Below are 19,055 nucleotides of genomic sequence, written 5' to 3'. Positions count from 1 at the left end.
TTGACCTCGTCTTCATACAAGGCCGCCTCATAGTCCATTTCCCCCTCGAGTGAGCGTTGATGTTGTGCCCTGTCTAAAGAGTCCAAGTAATCCTTGTAGCAAATCGACATCTCTACAGCTGCTGGAGTGAGTCGAGTCCTCCTAATCGATATAACCCTGCCAGAAACAGAAAAAGCAGACTCCGAAGCTACCGTGGAAGCTTGGACCGTTAGTAAATCTTTGGCCATGGCGGCGAGGATCGGAAACTCATCCTCCTTACCTCTCCACCAAGCCAGCAAATCAAGACTTCTAAATTCATCCGGAGTCATGTGTTTCACAAAGTTGGTACCACCATACCTTCCAAGTTCACTGCTTGGGGTGTTTACCCTTTGACGTTTACCGGCGTCTTCCCAAATCATGTAGTACATCCCCATTTCAAGGTCGGTTTGGGATTGGGATTGGGCAACAGCTCTTAACGAGTCATGAATTTGGGAAGACGACCCGTGTTTTGTAAGGTAAACATCATACATGTTTGCCAATGTGGTGTTGAAATCATTCTTTAAAGTTTGGCTATAATAGGGGTTTTGATCGTCGTTTAACCCTAGCTCATCACAAATTTTTTCTATTAAAGCTTCAACACCACCAACATTGATGCAAGGGTTTAACGCAGCCGCACAGGTCAAAACAGCGGGTAGTTGTTGAAAATATTTTATAAATTTTTCTTTCATTTTTGCACCCATATCAAAATAAGGTGCACCCCTACAATGAATTTCAGTCAACTTTGTGCACATGACAGCAATTTTTGGTAAAGCAATGGGGCTTGTTGGATAGTAAACCCCGGATAAACTAGTTGTGCAAGATTTAAAAATTTGAAGAACCTCCGTAACGATCTCAATCAATAACCAGTTTCTAGGATCGTACGGTGCACATTTACCCCTACTTGACATTATTTGATGAAACGCAACTAGTGATTCTTTTTGTTGGATGGCTTTCTCAAACATATCACAAGTCGAGTTCCATCTTGTTGGACAATCCCAATTGGGCCCCAACCATTGACAATTAGCTTCATCACAAAATTTTTTGTATCTTGAAAATGTTTTATTGTTGCTAAAAACATCTCGTAACATTCTTTTAAAATTGTTTCTTTGCGTTTCGATCACGTTTAACCCATCTTGCACGGCCAAGTTGATAATATGTGCAATGCATCGGCTATGAAAAAACGCTCCATCACAAATAGGTTTATACTTTAATTTTAAATGGCCAACCGCGGCCGTATTGTTGGACGCGTTATCAAACGATATTGAAAAGATTTTATCTTCAATCTTGTATTGTCGAATGACTTTATCCAAGAGTTTAAAAATATTTCTACCCGTGTGCGGGTAATCAAACAATTGAAACGCAACGGTTCGTTTCATCATTTGCCACGACCGGGGGTCAACCCAATGAGCCGTCACACAAATGTATGAGTCGGGCGAACCATTAGGTACCGACCACACATCCGTTGTTAAGTTCACACCAGTTTGTAAGTTTGAAAAGTATGAAATTAGTTCGGATTTAGCGTTTTTCCATGCTTTAAGCATATCTCTTCTAAGGGTCGAACGACTTACGTGTTGGTAGCGTGGTTGAACATACTTTTGCATCATCTCCGTGAATTGAGGGTTGTCGAAGTGGTTGAAAGGAAGTGATTGTTGAATCACAAAGTTGCCAAACTGTTGACGTACCGCTTCAAGGTCGTACGTAAACACCGTTCCTTGATTCGTCATCTCCGGCTGCGAACTACTTCCGGATTCGTCCTTCAAGACCTTGCAAGAGGGCCTTTCTACATGAGCTCTTAAACTGGAGTTTGCTTCTTTGTTATAAAACTTCAAACAATGTTTGCATCTAGCTTTTTGGGTTCCGTTAGACATTTCGCATAGGTCGAAATGTTGCCAAATATCTTGGTTTCGTTTCGTGGGGATGACCCGAACGACGGTTTCTCCCGTGTTCGAGGCACCCATGTTGACCGATGAAGCAGCACTTTGGGAGGCCATGATAATCGACTACGAATTAAGAGTGGTATACTCGAGTATGAAATAAACGACTACGAAAGAAGAGCGTTTGGAGTTATAATCGCGTATGAAATAAACGTTTAGAGCTTTTGGAGTTGTATAATCAAGTGTGATCTAACCAATACCCAACCTAAACTATATATAGATGTTTGTGGGGGTAAAAAAACCAAAAAAACGGCTAAAAAAACGGGCAAAAAAAAAAAAAAAACGGCTATAAAGCCGTTTGGTAACGTTCGAAAACCGGTTTAACCGGTTAACCGGTTATTAAAAAACCGGTTAACCGGTTTTTTTATAACGGCTATAAACCGGTTATTTTAAAAACCGGTTAACCGGTTTTTTAATAACCGGTTATTAAAAAAAACCGGTTTTTTTTATAACCGGTTATAAAACCGGTTTTGGCTCCAAAAAGTATAACCGATACGTAAACCGGTTACGTAAACCGGTCAAACCGGTTTTTAAAATAACCGGTTTTTAAAAAACCGGTTTTCCGGTTAACCGCCCAAACCGGTTCCGTAACCGGTTTTTTTGAACACCTCAGTGTTTAGATTTCTGAAGAGTATTTGTATAGGTAGAGATGGACATGGTTGTGTTAGAGTATTTTGTTTTTTTTATAGTAATTTTAAGACACTTATTCAAATAGTATTGATATGGTTTCAATGTAGAATGTAACCAAATATATTTATTTGGAGGTAAATGTTTAAACTACTTGTAGCATCACTATCCCCCATCTCTTTTAAGTGTTTATATCCTCTGTTAATCCCTGATTTTGTTGTAGAGTTATGTGAGTTTCTAGTTGAGAGTAAGACATCCACATAATCGAACTTATTGTTAAAACACTCGCTGATAGGAAAATCACCGGTAACGAATAGAAATTTGAAATGATAAATAAAACGGATAAAACAACGGCTCGTTTTCGGATACAGACACACCACCGAACCAAACCGAAGGGCGTCTGACACGCGTTTAGGATACAGAAATCACCACCAAACCGAATTTGTATAAGCTCACTACATATTGTTTTAGTTTCAGTATCGTAACAAAAACCGATAGAGTGCCAAATTTGTTTTGATTTAGTTATGATACGTAACAAACTTGACGAAGACCAACCGAATTTGTGTCGACTCATAGTCTCAAAGCCAACGATTGACAACGTTGGGTTTTAACAACGCTCGACTTTAACCGACCGAAAACCCCATTGAGCCACCTCAATTTTTATATATATATTTTGTTTTAAGTTTCAATACATAATCCGGGGCGGACCTACGTACATACTGTGAAAAACAATAAATTAGTACACTATTATATTGTTAAAATCTTAACCGACCCTGTGAAATTTTGACACCGACCCTGTGGAATTTCTAAATCCGACATGTGATGAAAGAAAGCTAGAAGAAAGAAGTTAGGATGATTTTATTCCGGCCGGCGGCTGGTTTATGCAGGTGGTGTTTGAATGATAAAGAAGGAAGGAAAATAGAGGTTTGGGCCTGGGATGCCCTATATTTATGTTTCACTTGGGCTTCTTGGCTGGTTAAATATCTAACAATAAATACTTTAATTTATTAAAATTTTCTTTAAAATGTTCGATGATGGGTGGGACATCAAACCTGACAATCACTTTTGCAGACTAAGAAATATTAAGAAATTTTTTCCTATAGTTTATTTATTTATTTTGTTATTTTATTCGATCTAGTATAAAATCATATAAATACATTTGGTTCTTTATTGTCTAAAACTCTAAATTTTATTTAATTTAATTTATCATCTTTTTTATTTATTAGACTCAAATTATATTTGATATTTTATGTCTATACTAAAAATAACCTTAAAATAAATATTGATCGGTATAAATATCTGGCATAGAGTTCTCAACTTAAAATCAGTCAAGTGGCTGGATATCACCCAGAATATATATATTTAATATACATTTATGCAAATAGGAATTACAATGTGACCATAGTCATAAAAAATCTGGTTCCGCCAGTGACAAAGTAGATGACGTTTTCGGTTTTATTTCAAAAAATAATAATCCGTAGAGCACAATTTAAATAAATTGTATTTTAATTATGTATTTATAATAATATTTTGTTGGGTTATATATATATCATGTGAGCCGACCCGATTCGACCCGACCGGAACGGCTGAACGGACCAAACCAAAAAAGTTGTGTTGCGATTTGACCCGACCCGAATGACCGAACCCGAACAAATTTTTTTTGATATAACTGAATACCGACCCAAAAAAAATTTCCGACCCCTGTAAGAAAATTTCCTAGATCCGCCACTGTACATAATGCACCACAATCAAAATCGATTAATTCACCTTGACTTATCGCATCAACACCCGTGACTGATAACGCTTAGGTTTTACCATCGTCCGAGTTTTACCTACTTGCTCCGGCGCCGGATGTATGTTATATTTGATTTGTATTGGACCATATGCGTACTTATTGGAGATAATAGTTGGGTCTTGGCATGGGCTTATAAAGGATTAGGGGCCAGGCTTGGATAGTCCATGTCTTAATTCTTTAGTTGATGACTTGAGGAGTTGAGGTATGGTATGGGAAGGTGAAAGTGAGTTTTGCATTATTTATTATTTTTATAGAACTTATGAGGGTACTTCTCTTTTTATAAAGAAAATGTTACATAAAACACAAAAAATATTACAACTATTCGGATAAAAGAATAAGAATTCAATATCGAATTTTGACTGAGCATCATTCGTAGGCACACCCACGAACGGAGCCACAACGATCACTAGAGCTCATCTCCAAGCGACTCTTCTTTTAGGGACGTCACCACCTTTCTACCCTATCACAGGAAAGTCTTTCACCGTCTGTGATCGTCGGTTAAAAAAACTGGCTTGCAAGTGCTCTTAAGGACATCCTTAATAGAGGCTCACGAATCGCATCCCTCTCTCTTTCACATTAGCACCTAACGGGCTACACTAATTTCCATATGGCTAGTCGTGTTGCACTTTCTCTTTCCTTTGTCTCTCACAAAGCCTTAACTCTCTCTCACGCATCATTTTGTCTCTTTTACATCAATGTTTGCGGCTGCTGAACGTGTTGAAGATGCAATAAGAATAAGTGTAGTGCGTTCACGTCTCACTTTTATAATCAAACTCTAAGTATACTATTAACACTCTTACAATAAGTAAAATTAAAATCCATATATATATATATATATATATATAAGATTGGCGTACGATATTATACATATATACAATTGACAACTTTGGTGCCGCTAAACCCCTATTGGGCCAAGGCCATGTGGCGGCACCAAAATGGTCAACATCATTTTTTTCTGTTTTGTTTTTCAAATTTGATAATTAAACGGTTATTTGTCTCAACTCACCGATGAAACGCCCAAATGGACAACATTAGGTTTTTATCAACGTCCGGGTTTTAACGACTTTTCTGTTTACTTCAGGTATTGTAACGAACGTAGCCGAAACTAACCGAATTCGCGTCGACTCACCACCACAACACCCGGGACCGATAACACTTACGTTTTACCAACACCCAAGTTTTACCGGATAAAAAAACTAGTTAATTATAATAATTACAATTGAATTAAAAGTAAATAAAAAAATGAAATCCAACCAGTACTAATGAAACCGGCATCCATATCCTCCTCCTTTGATCGATCTGCTTCAGTCTCCACCAAATCCTTGTTTCTTTTATAGATGGAGACATTAAATTAACACCTCCTTCAGGTCATCATTCATTTCTGCCAACGGATGCAATCCACCAGTAACACATTCTTCATCAAAGCCTCAGTCTCCGCAGTCGAACAACAGACCCACAAAAAGGTTGCTCTTATCAGAATTGGCACCAGAGGAAGGTACCAGTAGTAGTTATTATTAATAATTAATATTCATTCTTTTCTGTTTGTTTCCAAATGATATGACCGGTTAGTTATTGATTGAGATTTCTGTAGCAGAAATCAAATTACCAATTAATATTACTACACATATTCCTCTTATAAATAAATAATATTACAATCTCAACTCATACATAACCATTCATTGATATTAGGGTTACACTCTTGAACCTTAAATGCAGATTATAAACTTCATATTAATTGATTAATCTTCATTTAGGGGTGTTCAACGAACCGAATTCCAAATTATTCGAATTTCGAAATTATAAAGTCTGATTCGAATTCACACTAGATTCGACAAATCGATTCGAATTCAAATTTCAATGATAATTCGATTCGAGTTATATATATATATTTGTGTGTGTGTGTGAGAGAGAGAGAGAGAGAGTATGAAATAAAAATAAAGCGCATTATTTGAATCCAACTTACAAATCGAATTTAAAATCATGAATTCGCATATGATTCAAAATTTGATTACTGAAATCGAATTTGATTTTTTGAAGACCGAACTCGAACCTTGAATTCGAATTTGAGTTGAATTGAGTTTCGAGTTTTCAAGCCCTATTCAAATACTATCAATCAATCAATCAATCATGCCCAGTAAAATCCCACCGACAGCAAAGCTATAAGTAGGGTCTGGGGAGGGTGGGATGTAGGCACACCGTACCTCTATCCAAAGGAATAAAGAGGTGGCTTCCAGAGAGACCCTCGGCTCTAAGTACATGTGTATGAAGCAAAATAAAAGAAATCAAAGTTTAACAGTTATATAAAAACTACTACTAATTATAATAATATTAATAATAAGATCACAGTTTAACAGCTATATAAAAGCTAATAATAATTATAATAATAATAATAATAATAATAATAATAATAATAATAATATATGTAAGGGAAATACCATTATGGTATGTGACCTAAATAAGTTAAGTCTAAGCCCTAAGGTATTCAATTCTCTCTAAAAATCCTTAACTTTAATTCTACTTCTCCACGAATTCCTATCCTCAACCATGTCCTCGGAGAGGTTTAGGTCTATCAAATCATGCCTAATCCTCTCATCCCAAGTCAATTTCGGTCGTCCTCTACCCCTCCTCCCCTCTATAGTAATGTTTTCTACGGATCTAACAGGATTCGTTGTCTGTCTTCTCTTTACATGTCCAAACCATCTCAATCTCCACTCTCTTATCTTGTCTGCTATGTTCGCCACCCCTAATCTCTCGCGAAACACAACGTTTCTTATTCGGTCTAGCCTTGTGTGCCCACACATCCAACGTAGCATTCTCATTTCTGCTACCTCCATCTTCCGCACTTGTGCCTTCTTGATGGCCCAACAATCTGTTCCATATAGCATTGCAGGTCTAACTGCCACCCTATAGAATTTTCCCTTTAGTTTAATCGGGAAACTCTTGTCGCACATTATACCTGTGGCTGCTTTCCATCTACACCATCCTACCTGAACTCGGTGGGTCACATCACATGTCTAATTCCCCATCGCTCTGTACAAATGATCCTAAATACTTGAACTTCGTTACCTGCGGGACCACCTGCCCTTCAATTGTGATCTGTGCGTCTTCATTGTCGTTTATCCCACCAAAATCACAGTGGAGGTACTCCGTCTTAGATCGGCTAATCTTTAAACCTTTTGTCTCTAAGGTTGTTCGCCACTCCTCAAGCCTCATGTTTAGATCTTGTTTTTTCTCAGCAAGTAACACAATATCGTCTGCGAACATCATGCACCACGGGAGAGTCCCCTGAATCGACTTTGACAACTCATCCAAGACTACTGCAAAAAGAAACGGGCTCAACGCTGACCCCTGGTGAAGACCTACCTCTACAGGAAAGAAATCAGTATCCCCCACTGGCGCACGGACACTTGTTTCACTCCTGGTATACATATCCATAATTATCTCTATGTATTTCCTGGGCACTCTTCTACCCTCCAAGCACTCCCAGAGCACCTGTCGTGGCACACTGTCGTAGGCCTTTTCTAGGTCAATAAACACCATATGTAGATCACGCTTCTTCTCCCTATACTTTTCCATTAATCTTCTTATAAGGTGTATTGCCTCTGTGGTGGAACGCCCCGGCATGAAGCCAAATTGGTTGACCGTAACCTGAGTTTCTCGTCTAAGTCTAACCTCAATCACTCTTTCCCATAGCTTCATAGTATGACTTAGTAGTTTGATTCCTCGGTAGTTACCACAACATTGGGCATCTCCTTTGTTCTTATAGATAGGAACTACAGCGCTGCTCCTCCACTGGTCTGGCATCTTACCTGATTTGAGAATACTATTGAACAGGGTAGTTAACCACATGACTCCTTCCTCCCCCAGACACTTCCACACCTCGATGGGTATGTTGTCTGGGCCAACCGCCTTAGACCTTCCCATCCTCCTAAGTGCATCCTTCACCTCTTCTCGTGTGATCCGTCGGCAGTAGCAGTTATTCGATTGTTGTAGTTGAAAGTTTGTGTTGTCATGTTCTTCTTGGTAAGCTCTCCCATTGTTAAAAAGATTGTGGAAGTAGGTTTGCCATCTTAGCTTGATGTCCTGCTCCTTGACCAGTACATGCCCATCTGTATCCTTTATGAACTTCACTGGTCCTAGATCTTGCCTTCTACGCTCCCTGGCTTTGGCAATCTTAAACATAGCATGTTCCCCCTCTTTTGTTTCTAGACTTTCATACATCCGTTTAAAGGCCGCCTTCTTTGCTTCCGCCACTGCCTTCTTCGCCTCTATCTTGGCCGTTTTGTAGTTGTCCCTCAATTCCACTCGCTCCTCCTCATTCGTGCACCTCATTAGCTCCCTAAAACATCCTTGTTTGTCCCTTATCTTGTCTTGCACTGCGTCATTCCACCACCAAGACTCCTTATGCCCACTTGTCTTTCCTGTTGTGACCCCGAGAGTCTCCTTTGCTACTTGGATGATCTTTGTCTCCATAGCTTCCCATATATGAGTTGAGTCCCCATTTAGTCGAGCCCGCGTATGCAGTATGAGTTTATCCTTAAACAGTAGGAGATTTTCGTCCTTCAAATTTCCCCATCGAATTCTCGGTGTACCTTTCTTCTCTCGAATAGTCAGCTTATTTCTGAAGGCTATATCTGTCACTAGAAGTCGATGTTGAGTCACAACTGCCTCCCCAGGTATGACTTTGCAGTCCTTCCACCAACGTCGGTCTCCTTGCCTCATCAAAAGGTAGTCAATTAGCGTGTCGCGTCCGCCACTGCTAAAAGTGATTAAATGAGAATCTTGTTTCCTAAAATAAGAATTTATAATACCTAGGTCATGTGCCACCGCAAACTCTAAAAGATCTGTTCCGGTCTCATTCCTATCACCAAAACCGAAACCCCCATGTACGGGTTGAAAACCATCGTTAGCCTTACCAATGTGTCCATTAAAATCACCTCCTATGCAAATCCTCTCCCCCCTAGGTATGCCCCCTACCACTGCGTCTAGGCAATCCCAAAATTCTCTCTTTTCCTGATCCCCTAGGCCTACATGAGGCGCGTAGGCGGAGACTACTGCCACTACTTCCTCTCCTAGTACTAATTTCAACACCATAATCCTGTCATTATGTCTTATCACCTCCACCACACTAGTGTGTATTTCCTTAGCCACTAGAAACCCCACTCCATTTCTAGCTCCATCAGACCCCGAGTATCACAACTTATACCCATTACATCAGCCCCTCTATGTCCTTTCCACTTAGTCTCCTGGAGGCATGCTATCTGAACCCTACGTCTTTTAAGCACATCTACCAATTCTAGCAACTTACCATTTAATGTTCCTACATTCCAAGAAGCCAAACGCAATATACGCTCCCTATCTTTACTCTTTCCTACACCCCTCGTTTCAGGACATGGTCTCAAGTAATAGTCATGGTTCCTACGCTCTATGGTTGCAACTAATCACACAAACACAAGCAATAGAACACCAAGTCAATAATAATAATAATAATAATAGTAACAGAAACTAATAATAATAATAATAATAGTGTGTAGCAATAACAATAATAGTCAAGAGATCTTAAAATGAAAATAAACTCCAAAGATCCGGATCACGTATGTTCTAATGATAATAATAATAATAATACTAATAATAATAATAATAGTGAGAAAGGAACGAGTATACCGTGAAGATGATGAAGGCAGATACAGCTCAACGGCAGCCAGGTTACAAGAAGCTCACTCTTTTGCTTTGGGACCCCCAACGGCAGCAAAAATAATAATAATTGCGTACACAAAAATAATAATAATAATAATAATAATACCAACAATGATAATAATAATAATAATAATAATAATAATAATAATAATAATACCCACAATAATAATAATAATGCTACAAGTTACAGATCTGGTTTATTCAATATTAACAAAAAAACGAAAATTAATAAAAATCTTAATTAAACAGATTTTCGGAGAAAACAATAAAAAAAATAAATTAAAAGATCAATAATAAAACTGTTTAAAAAAATCTAAAGTTGGCTGCAAAATGGGTGTATGTGCACTGTACAGTATGTGAAATTTTGTCTACAATCAAAGTGGTTTTACGGGGAAAACGAAAATCAAACCTTTCTGATATGGAGGAGCACAACGGTGGAGAAGAGTGACGGTGGTGGAGCACGGTGGTGGAGGAGAGTGACGGTGGTGGAGCACGGCGACGGAGGATGGTGGTGAAGGAGAGTGACGGGTGGTGGAGCACGGCGGCGACGGAGGATGACGGTGGAGGCGGATCTTGTAGCAGATCGCTCGGTTTAACGATTTGTGATAATTAGGGTTAGGATTTTGAGCGTGATTAATATATATATGTATATTATATTATAGCATTTGGAGCTCCGGTGGAGTCAAATATGGGCGAGGTTAGGTGTAGGTGTAGGTGTAGGTGTATCGTCTCCGTCTAATTCTCTCTCTACAAATTCTGCAGTTTCTCTCTATTCAACATATTCATACAACTAATTAAATATTAGAAACTACATCACAGTGATAGCATGATAACAAAACCTGACATGTTGGTTGCTATGAACCCTAGTGATCCTATTCAAATACTAGACACCCCTTATTCATATGTTTTTAATCAATGCTGTTTTGTCTTGATTTATCACTGTCTTAAGAAAATCTGTTATGAATTATGTGTGAAACAGTCCATTAGCACTCGCACAAGCATATGAGACACGTGATAAACTCATGGCTTCAAGTAGCGAGCTAGCAGAAGATGGAGCCATTGAAATTGTGGTGATCAAAACAACAGGTGATAAAATCTTGAGTCAACCTCTTGCGGATATTGGTGGCAAGGGTTTGTTCACTAAAGAAATAGATGAAGCTTTGTTGAATAGTGAAATCGACATTGCTGTTCATTCAATGAAAGATGTTCCTACTTATCTCCCTGAAAAGACAATTTTGCCCTGCAATCTGCCACGTGAAGATGTTCGTGATGCGTTTATTTCATTGAAAGCAACTTCGTTAGCTGATCTGCCAGCTGGAAGCGTTGTTGGTACTGCATCACTCAGAAGAAAGTCTCAACTTCTTCATAGATATCCGTCACTCACTGTAAGACCAGATGAACATGTAATATGATTTAATACCCACATCCAAACGCACCTTAATTTTGTTATTGTAATCTTTGTAGGTGTTGGAGAATTTTAGAGGCAATGTGCAGACTAGATTAAAGAAACTAAATGATGGTGTCGTTGAAGCAACATTATTAGCATTGGCTGGACTAAAACGGCTAAACATGACTGAACACGTGTCTTCCATTCTTCCTATTGATGATAGGCTTCCTGCTGTTGCACAAGGTGCGATTGGGATCGCATGCCGAGAAGGTGATGATACGATGGTAAGTTATTTCGTTTAGTTCTGGTTTTGTTCTCTCGATTCATAAGTAAATGGTTCAGTATTTGAAGTTAGAGGTGTGAGTTTCTGATATGAAATGAACACACGACATGAACCTAACATCAAGTTTGCATGTTGAGCTACATGGGTTGTTTTCAGGTTGGTCAGGTGGGTTTGCGGATTGACCGTTTGTTTTATATCTGTTATAATAAACTTGTGTTATATATATCATAACTTATACTGATTGTATGTTTTGTGCCAAAGTTTAAAAGATAAAACAGAACTGAGCATCAGGTTTTATAGTTTAAACGTAGTTGTTGGGCTCAACCCGAACTAAAAGACGAAAATTCGGCTTTTGAGTATTTGAAAATTGTTCAGTTTCGGTTTTACCATTTGGGCTAGACATCTATGGACTGAAAAAAAGAATTAGCAGAAAATAATGAATCTGGCCATAAATATTTTTGTTAATTAATTAATTAATTACAATTGATTATTATGCGTTTGAGCTAAAATATATAGGTAAAACTATTCAGTTCGGATTTTTCGGTTTTAGTTACACGCAAAACCGAAACACAACTAAAAGTTTGGTTTCTACAAAAATATAAAACCAAACCATCAAGTTTCCGCTTGGGTTCGGGTACGGATTGGTTTTTTTGGTTTCATGCACACCCATACACATTTGTAATTTTGGTTCTAGATTTGTCACTTTATAGTCTCAACATGCAAAACAATAGAAAGTTTTCCTGGTTAAACAGGTCGTGTTTGTATCAATCCGTGAATAAGTGTGTTGTGTTCAGATTTGGGTAAACTTTCGGGGTTCATGTAGAGTTTGACCCATCAACACGAACAATTTAATTGCATGGGTTTGAAATAGTAAAATACTTATGCTAAATGTGATTCAACTTTGCAGGCTAATTACATAGCAAAGCTAAACCACGAAGACACAAGGTTAGCGGTTGCATGTGAACGGGCTTTCCTACTAACACTTGATGGATCTTGTAGAACACCGATAGCTGGATATGCGTGTAAAGATGAAGATGGCGGATGCCTCTTTAGAGGGTTGGTGGCCTCGCCTGATGGAACAAAAGGTGGTTAACAAAACACATGGTTTATGCAACACGTTTGGATAATACTTGATGACTAATGATTGTTGGTTTATGATTATAGTTCTGGAAACTTCTAGAAAGGGATCATATACTTATGAAGATATGATTCTGATGGGGAAGGATGCGGGTGAGGAACTGCTCTCGCGTGCGGGTCCTGGTTTTTTTGATAGTTGAGGTCTTTGAATTCGGGTAGCTTCTGGTGAGTTTGTTTTGATTTGTTGTATCATTTTAGTAGTTTAAGAATAGAATTTGTCAATTTGATTTGTCCTGTGTAATGTAGTTTTGTTGATCATTCGTGTAATTTAAGGAGATAATTTCTAGATTAGTTTCTAAGATTGCTGGTTTGTATTCTTTTCTGCAATGTGCTGTTTATTAGATTGGGTTATATCATGTATTGATTGTATTCGGTGGGTCTAACGGGTAAAAATCTAAAATCATTGGCTAAAACAATGGTCGCGGGTGGGTACTTAATTGGACCCATTTTAGGTTAGCAAGGTTTATATGAAACGAGCGACCTGTTTTGACTTGTGGGAGTACATCCAAATTGAGTAAAGTTGAGTACACTGAAATTGACTTGTTATATAATTTGAGTTGAGTCAAATATATCTGCAAATCATTTTTTTATTCACTCAAATCAATCCAACTAAAGAAAAAGGAAATTGGTAACGTTGTCACATCTATATGTTTTATTTTAAAGTCAAGATTGTATCCTTAAAAATGGTATGTCAACTTCCATTTGGGTATGTGTTCAGGAATGGGGACATGTTTGGTCATGTGCTTAATGAATAATAGTGTGTTTGGGAGCAACTTCCATTTGGGAAAATGATTTACAGGTTTAGTTAAGGACATACTCATCACATGACAACCTTATTTGGTCATCACATGACAACCTAATTTTCTAACCAAATGACATATTAATCTTCATACGGTAGGGTTTAACCTTTGTTTTAAAAACAAACCGTGACGAAAACCTTTGTGTTGATTTCCTATGAAATAAAGTATTAGGCAATGAAACCAATGAAAATAATCTCTTTTCTTTAATTCCAATGCCATAGTTCATGGGAATATATTTACGCCCCTTAACTCAGCGTAGATGCCACATTGCCCGCTTTACTTCCTTTCACTCCACCCCAAGTTCCTCACCCTAAAGCTTAAGCTTGGCCCGGGGGTTCCCACCTTTTAAATTTACCCGTTTTTGTCCAAAATTTTGAGCCCGATATTGATCCTTTTCCGTGCAAGATTTGCCTCTGTTAGTTTAATCTAAATAATTCTTAATTATTGTGTAAAGGAATTCAAAGTCCGTTACCACTTTAATTCAAGCTTTTTATGCCCCCTTAACCCATGAAGGGAGGGGTATTTCACTCATTAACCTTTGCCAAATCATCTTTAATGCTAGGTGCGTTAATGTAAGGTTTAGTCATACTTTTGTTTTAAAATTTCACAATGTTCCTAATTAACTTTTAGCAAATTATTTTAAACCCGAAGTTTTCATATAGACAAAATATAGTCATGACGACTTAATATTACAAATTTGCATTTTTATCGTGAGGTAAATTTGTTTCTTACCATTACCCTGCACCACTATACAGTTTGTTCGTGTTTTAGTATTTTAGTAAAAGTTTAACTTAAGTCTTTTAAGTGTTAGAAATTAGACAACACAAAAAGACACAAAATCCTATTGTTTGTATGTCTAATTCGGGTCGTGTTAGTAACCATCACATCTAGATAAAGTTAAGATGCCTATAAGAAAAATATTTCCTTATTCTATTTTGATTTACTTGCTACATTTTAGTTAATTAGCTATTTATGTTAAAAAGATATTTTTAACATAATTAGCATCATCAAACACTTTATATATATAAGGACATCTTAAAACATTAACCTCGATAATAATCATAATTAATTTTTCTAATCCACTGACAAAATTATATCATCTATTATAATAACTCAACCCTATATAATTATATTGCTTTAATAAAAAGGAAATAAAGAGGGGATACAACTAGAACATGCTCTTACTAAGTGAATTAGGTTGGTAAATGTCTCAACAATATCCCTTCGTACAAGCTATATGTGACTCAACAAACCCCACCTATATCAGTGGACGATCCCGGGATATCTTGGCGCAACTTATCACATATTCTGTCTATTGAATATCATAGAAACTTATTAATAACATTTTCAATAGAGACAAAATTAAAACACCAAAAATACAATTTAATTATATCGATAAACAACAAAATAATAACTAATGGTATAAAGCATGACAAAAGTAACATAAAATTTGTGGGTTCAGGTTTTAACCTAAACAAGTTTGTGCTATCAAAATTTGAATATGTGGAAAACTTTAGTTTCGACTAATAGATGAATGGTCGACTCTTGCGTCACCCTGCAACTGGTACACCAGATCCCTCACCAACCCATTATTTATAAGTTATCTGATAATTTATTTATAACTAGCTTGATATTATCAAATAATAAAGCTATTATATGATCATGACATAAGAGACTTCTATAACCTTTTTTTCATGACATAGAGGCTTGTACCTTGTGCCCTTGTCTTTTATGATTTTCCTTCTATTTCATTTGAACCAATTTGGGTTGAATATAATTTTCTTTATAGAACAAGTAAAAGTGTAAGGTGTCCAAATTTCAGGTATATTAATTTCCTCAAATAGACAAAGCAAAACCCCTTGCCTTAGTGTCACACTGTCACAGTCTAGGGTACACCATTTTTTTCCTAGGATACTTATTTAGGCCATTCTCGTGGAGTGGCCACAGAGGTTTTTAAGGGTTTTCTTGATGAGGTGGCAGAATTTCGAGTCTCTTTGAAAGCTAAAATTTATCAAAGTAACCTTTAATTGGTGTGGGACTACTGAATGTTTGCTGTTTAAAAAAAGAATACGCTGTTTTGTTTATTTAATGACATCTTTTTAGTATTATTCCATCTTTAGTTTTAATTCTTCTTTCTTTTTTTGTTTTTCAAAAATCAACAAATCAAACGGTATTTCTATTCTAATTTATATCTCTTCTTTTCCTTATGTATCCTTAAAAGTTTAATTAACATCGGATTGGTTGGATGTTTTGTGATTAAGATTATTATTTCATTTTTTTTATTTGATTCATTTATTATCATAACTAGCTTAGAACCCGTGTATTACGCGAGGTAGAAAATATAATACATAAAGTTATTAAATATCATTTACTTATGCATCTTTCAAACAAAAGAACGTATCACACTTGCTAATAGTTTTGTAAAAAATCAGAAATAAATATGTAAAAATTAATATATTACCGGGTTTAATTTTCTCTTTTAATAAACATATTCAACAATTCATAATAAATAAATATACTATATTCCTAGACCAGTCTTCAAGTTATCACATCATTCAACCATAATTCACATAAAGAACACCTTGATCTATGTTTCTTTTGTTAAAAAGCACAAGCCAAATGATCGAAGAACATACACAACTCATTTGGATTAAAAGAAACATCTAACAACAACATACACCATAATAACAACAAAATAAAAGATAACTCTCGATGGGGTTCGGGTTCATTGCCAAAGCGTTCTTGATCTCTTAGAGGTTGTTGAAGATGGACTAATCTGAGGCACCATGAAGCAATGTCCATTGTCGGGTACCCGATTTCTGCTTAATTTTGTCCCATTTGTGATCTTATTAATATAATTGTAATCATTTTGAGCAAATACAAGTGATGATCCGTTACTTGCTTGAACTCCAAATCCCATACTTGATCTAGGTTCAAATTGTTGGTGCACATGAGCATACCGCGCATGCGGTGGTGCCTGTGGGACCCATATCCCCATTGAAGACGTTAAAGAACTGTTCAAGCTTCCATCTGTTAGATCACCACCCCATACTGGCCCTGGATCATTGTCACCAACCTGTAATTTATTCTATTGAATTAATAAGATGCTGTTAGATTATTAAATATAAATAGAGACAAAAGGCAAACCACTCGTGTGTGTTACTAGAGATCAGATAGTAAAAAGTTCAAAAAATAAGCTTCACTTATCAAGCTGACTCTTAAGCATAAACGAGCAATATATCATTATAACTTTTATTTAACATATATTTTTATAACAATTATTGTTATATATAATTATGATATTATTATTAAATATTGTGCATATATAAAATTAAAGTTAAAATAATACCTATATATAAATGATTAAATGTATAAACACTAATTAATAAAAAAATAAATGGATCATGTTCAAACAGGCTTGTGACCTTGAAAGAGTTTACTATTTATGACGTTTCTATTGATAGTATTAAATACATGTTTATACAACAATTATTGTAATATGCAAGTTAAAAAAAACTTATATTGTATTACATATAAAGTTAATAAGTTATAATAAAAAGTTAAATCATTTGTATAAATCTTTTAATAGAAAATTAAACTAGTCACGATCTGAGTCGAGTTCGAGCTGTAAAAATAGATTCAAACTCAAGCTCGACTTGTTTACAGCGATTGTCGGTGACAAACCTTAGAGAAACTTGGAGGAGGATCAAGAAAATCTTCAACGTGCCAACCAGGAAGCGTCTCAATCAAATACTCCGATATGCTACTTGTCGTTGACTCTTGTTGGCAGTTTGTTGTCTTAACACTTATAGCCTGACTCATGATCGGATAAGTAACCGGTTTCTTTTGATGATCAGGTACTACCACGTTTGAATAATTTGTCACCGGATGAATTGAAGAAGAGTATAAAGAAGCCGTGGGAGATAACTTAACACCGGTTAGAAGAAACCGGTTGTGTGTTTGTGTGTGTTGGTTGACTTTATGAATAGCAAGATCACAATCTTTGCATAGTATGGCTCTATCTTGTTGACAAAACAAGAAAGCCTTTTTGTCCTGACAGATATCACACACGGGTGAGTCTTTCTGAGACGGGAGTAGGAGGGAGAATCGCGGGTGTTTTCCAGCGAGTTTGTTGGCGTGGTGGACGCGGTGGTCGCAGACGGAGCATAGGGCGGCTTCGTCGGCCGAGCAATACACCGACGCCTCGTTTTCGTTGCATACGTCGCATTGGATCTTCATTATTATTGGGTGTTTGGTGGCGGTCCGGTGGTGGTGGGTGGGTGGGTGGGTGTTGAGAGTTTGGGATGCTAAAATGAAAAGTGATGAATATGATGTGTGTTATGGGCAATAGTAGTAAGTATAATATTAAAATGGATAAGGATGAATATGAAAGTTGAAGACCAATATAATGGGTGTGAGGTGGAAGGAAACCAAAAGTGGTGATGATGGAGCTTTTGTTTTGTAACTAGATACGGGTAATCTTAAATGGAATAAATTTCAATATTGAAATGGAGAGTGGGCAAGTAGGGTTTAAGATATCAGATTGGATTATTCAAACCTGAATACGACTTGTTTGTGTCATGTTGAACACATTTAAAGTCGTGTTGTGTTTCGGTCTGTTTTGATATTAGTAATGCATAAATGTTTGGTGGTAATTTAAGTAACCGATTTGGACTCGGATGAAATCGTTTTAGTGCTTACTTTGTTGGAAGTTTAATCCTGAAACAAAGTTAGAAGTTGGGGGGCTAAAGATGCAAGTTTATTAATTAGTGTTTAGTTAATAGTTTGAGAATTTTAAGTTATTGGTTAGTAGGTTTGTTTAAATTTGTATCTTATTATTTGAAAGTCTAGAAAATAGCGGTTTGAGTTTAAGTATGTTTATGTATTTTCTAGGTTAAATAGAGGTAGGATGATGGTCGATGTTTCAATATGATAGTCTGCAATCAATAAAAGTGTCCAACTATTTGTTTATTATTTGTGTGTTTTGTTAATATGTGCCATTGTGATTAAGCATTGTAAATGATTTTATGACAAGATATTTGTATGTATAAAAATTGGAATTTATAGCTATGGAAGATATATATGTTGTACGGAGTCAAGATAAGATGCATGAAGAAATTGTTTTAATCAAAACAAAGAGAACCTTATCCCTCTTTTTCACTTCCTTTCAATATAAATGCATGATTGATACGTGTTTTTTATATCATAGTTATGGTTCCATACCTAGCATCTAATGTGTTCTTGTCTTTATTATTTGGTATCAGAGCCATTGGTTATAAAGAAATTGTTTTATAGCTATGGAAGATATATATGTTGTACGGAGTCAAGATAAGATGCATGAAGAAATTGTTTTAATCAAAACAAAGAGAACCTTATC

General features: G+C 36.5%; 2 protein-coding genes across 3 annotated transcripts; one reads left to right on the top strand and one right to left on the bottom strand.

The window, feature by feature from the left end:
• Window positions 1-5,782: 5,782 nt before the first annotated feature.
• Window positions 5,783-13,224, top strand: LOC143584640 (porphobilinogen deaminase, chloroplastic). The gene is made up of 5 exons (XM_077066655.1): window positions 5,783-5,869; window positions 11,051-11,456; window positions 11,536-11,742; window positions 12,649-12,826; window positions 12,906-13,224. Exons 2-5 carry the CDS (start codon window positions 11,094-11,096, stop codon window positions 13,016-13,018), a joined length of 861 nt encoding a protein of 286 aa, XP_076922770.1. The 5' UTR covers window positions 5,783-5,869; window positions 11,051-11,093; the 3' UTR covers window positions 13,019-13,224.
• A 3,179-nt stretch (window positions 13,225-16,403) lies between these two features.
• On the bottom strand, window positions 16,404-18,170 carry LOC143584328 (B-box zinc finger protein 21-like). 2 transcript variants are annotated; one of them, XM_077066412.1, is made up of 2 exons: window positions 17,363-18,170; window positions 16,404-16,766 (listed from the first exon to the last, which is right to left on the bottom strand). In XM_077066412.1, exons 1-2 carry the CDS (start codon window positions 17,915-17,917, stop codon window positions 16,404-16,406), a joined length of 918 nt encoding a protein of 305 aa, XP_076922527.1. In that variant the 5' UTR covers window positions 17,918-18,170. The 2 variants fall into 2 exon arrangements, with proteins under 2 accessions (XP_076922527.1, XP_076922533.1); XM_077066418.1 differs by having other exon boundaries at window positions 16,404-16,754.
• Between the last annotated feature and the right edge of the window lie 885 nt (window positions 18,171-19,055).

This window comes from Bidens hawaiensis, unplaced genomic scaffold, assembly GCF_021521415.1.
Source record: "Bidens hawaiensis isolate Kalapana, Puna unplaced genomic scaffold, B.hawaiensis_p1.1 tig00001521_1, whole genome shotgun sequence".
Classification (NCBI taxonomy): domain Eukaryota; kingdom Viridiplantae; phylum Streptophyta; class Magnoliopsida; order Asterales; family Asteraceae; genus Bidens; species Bidens hawaiensis.
The sequence above is the reverse complement of the archived record's forward strand: the minus strand, read 5'-3'. Positions and strand labels throughout refer to the sequence as shown.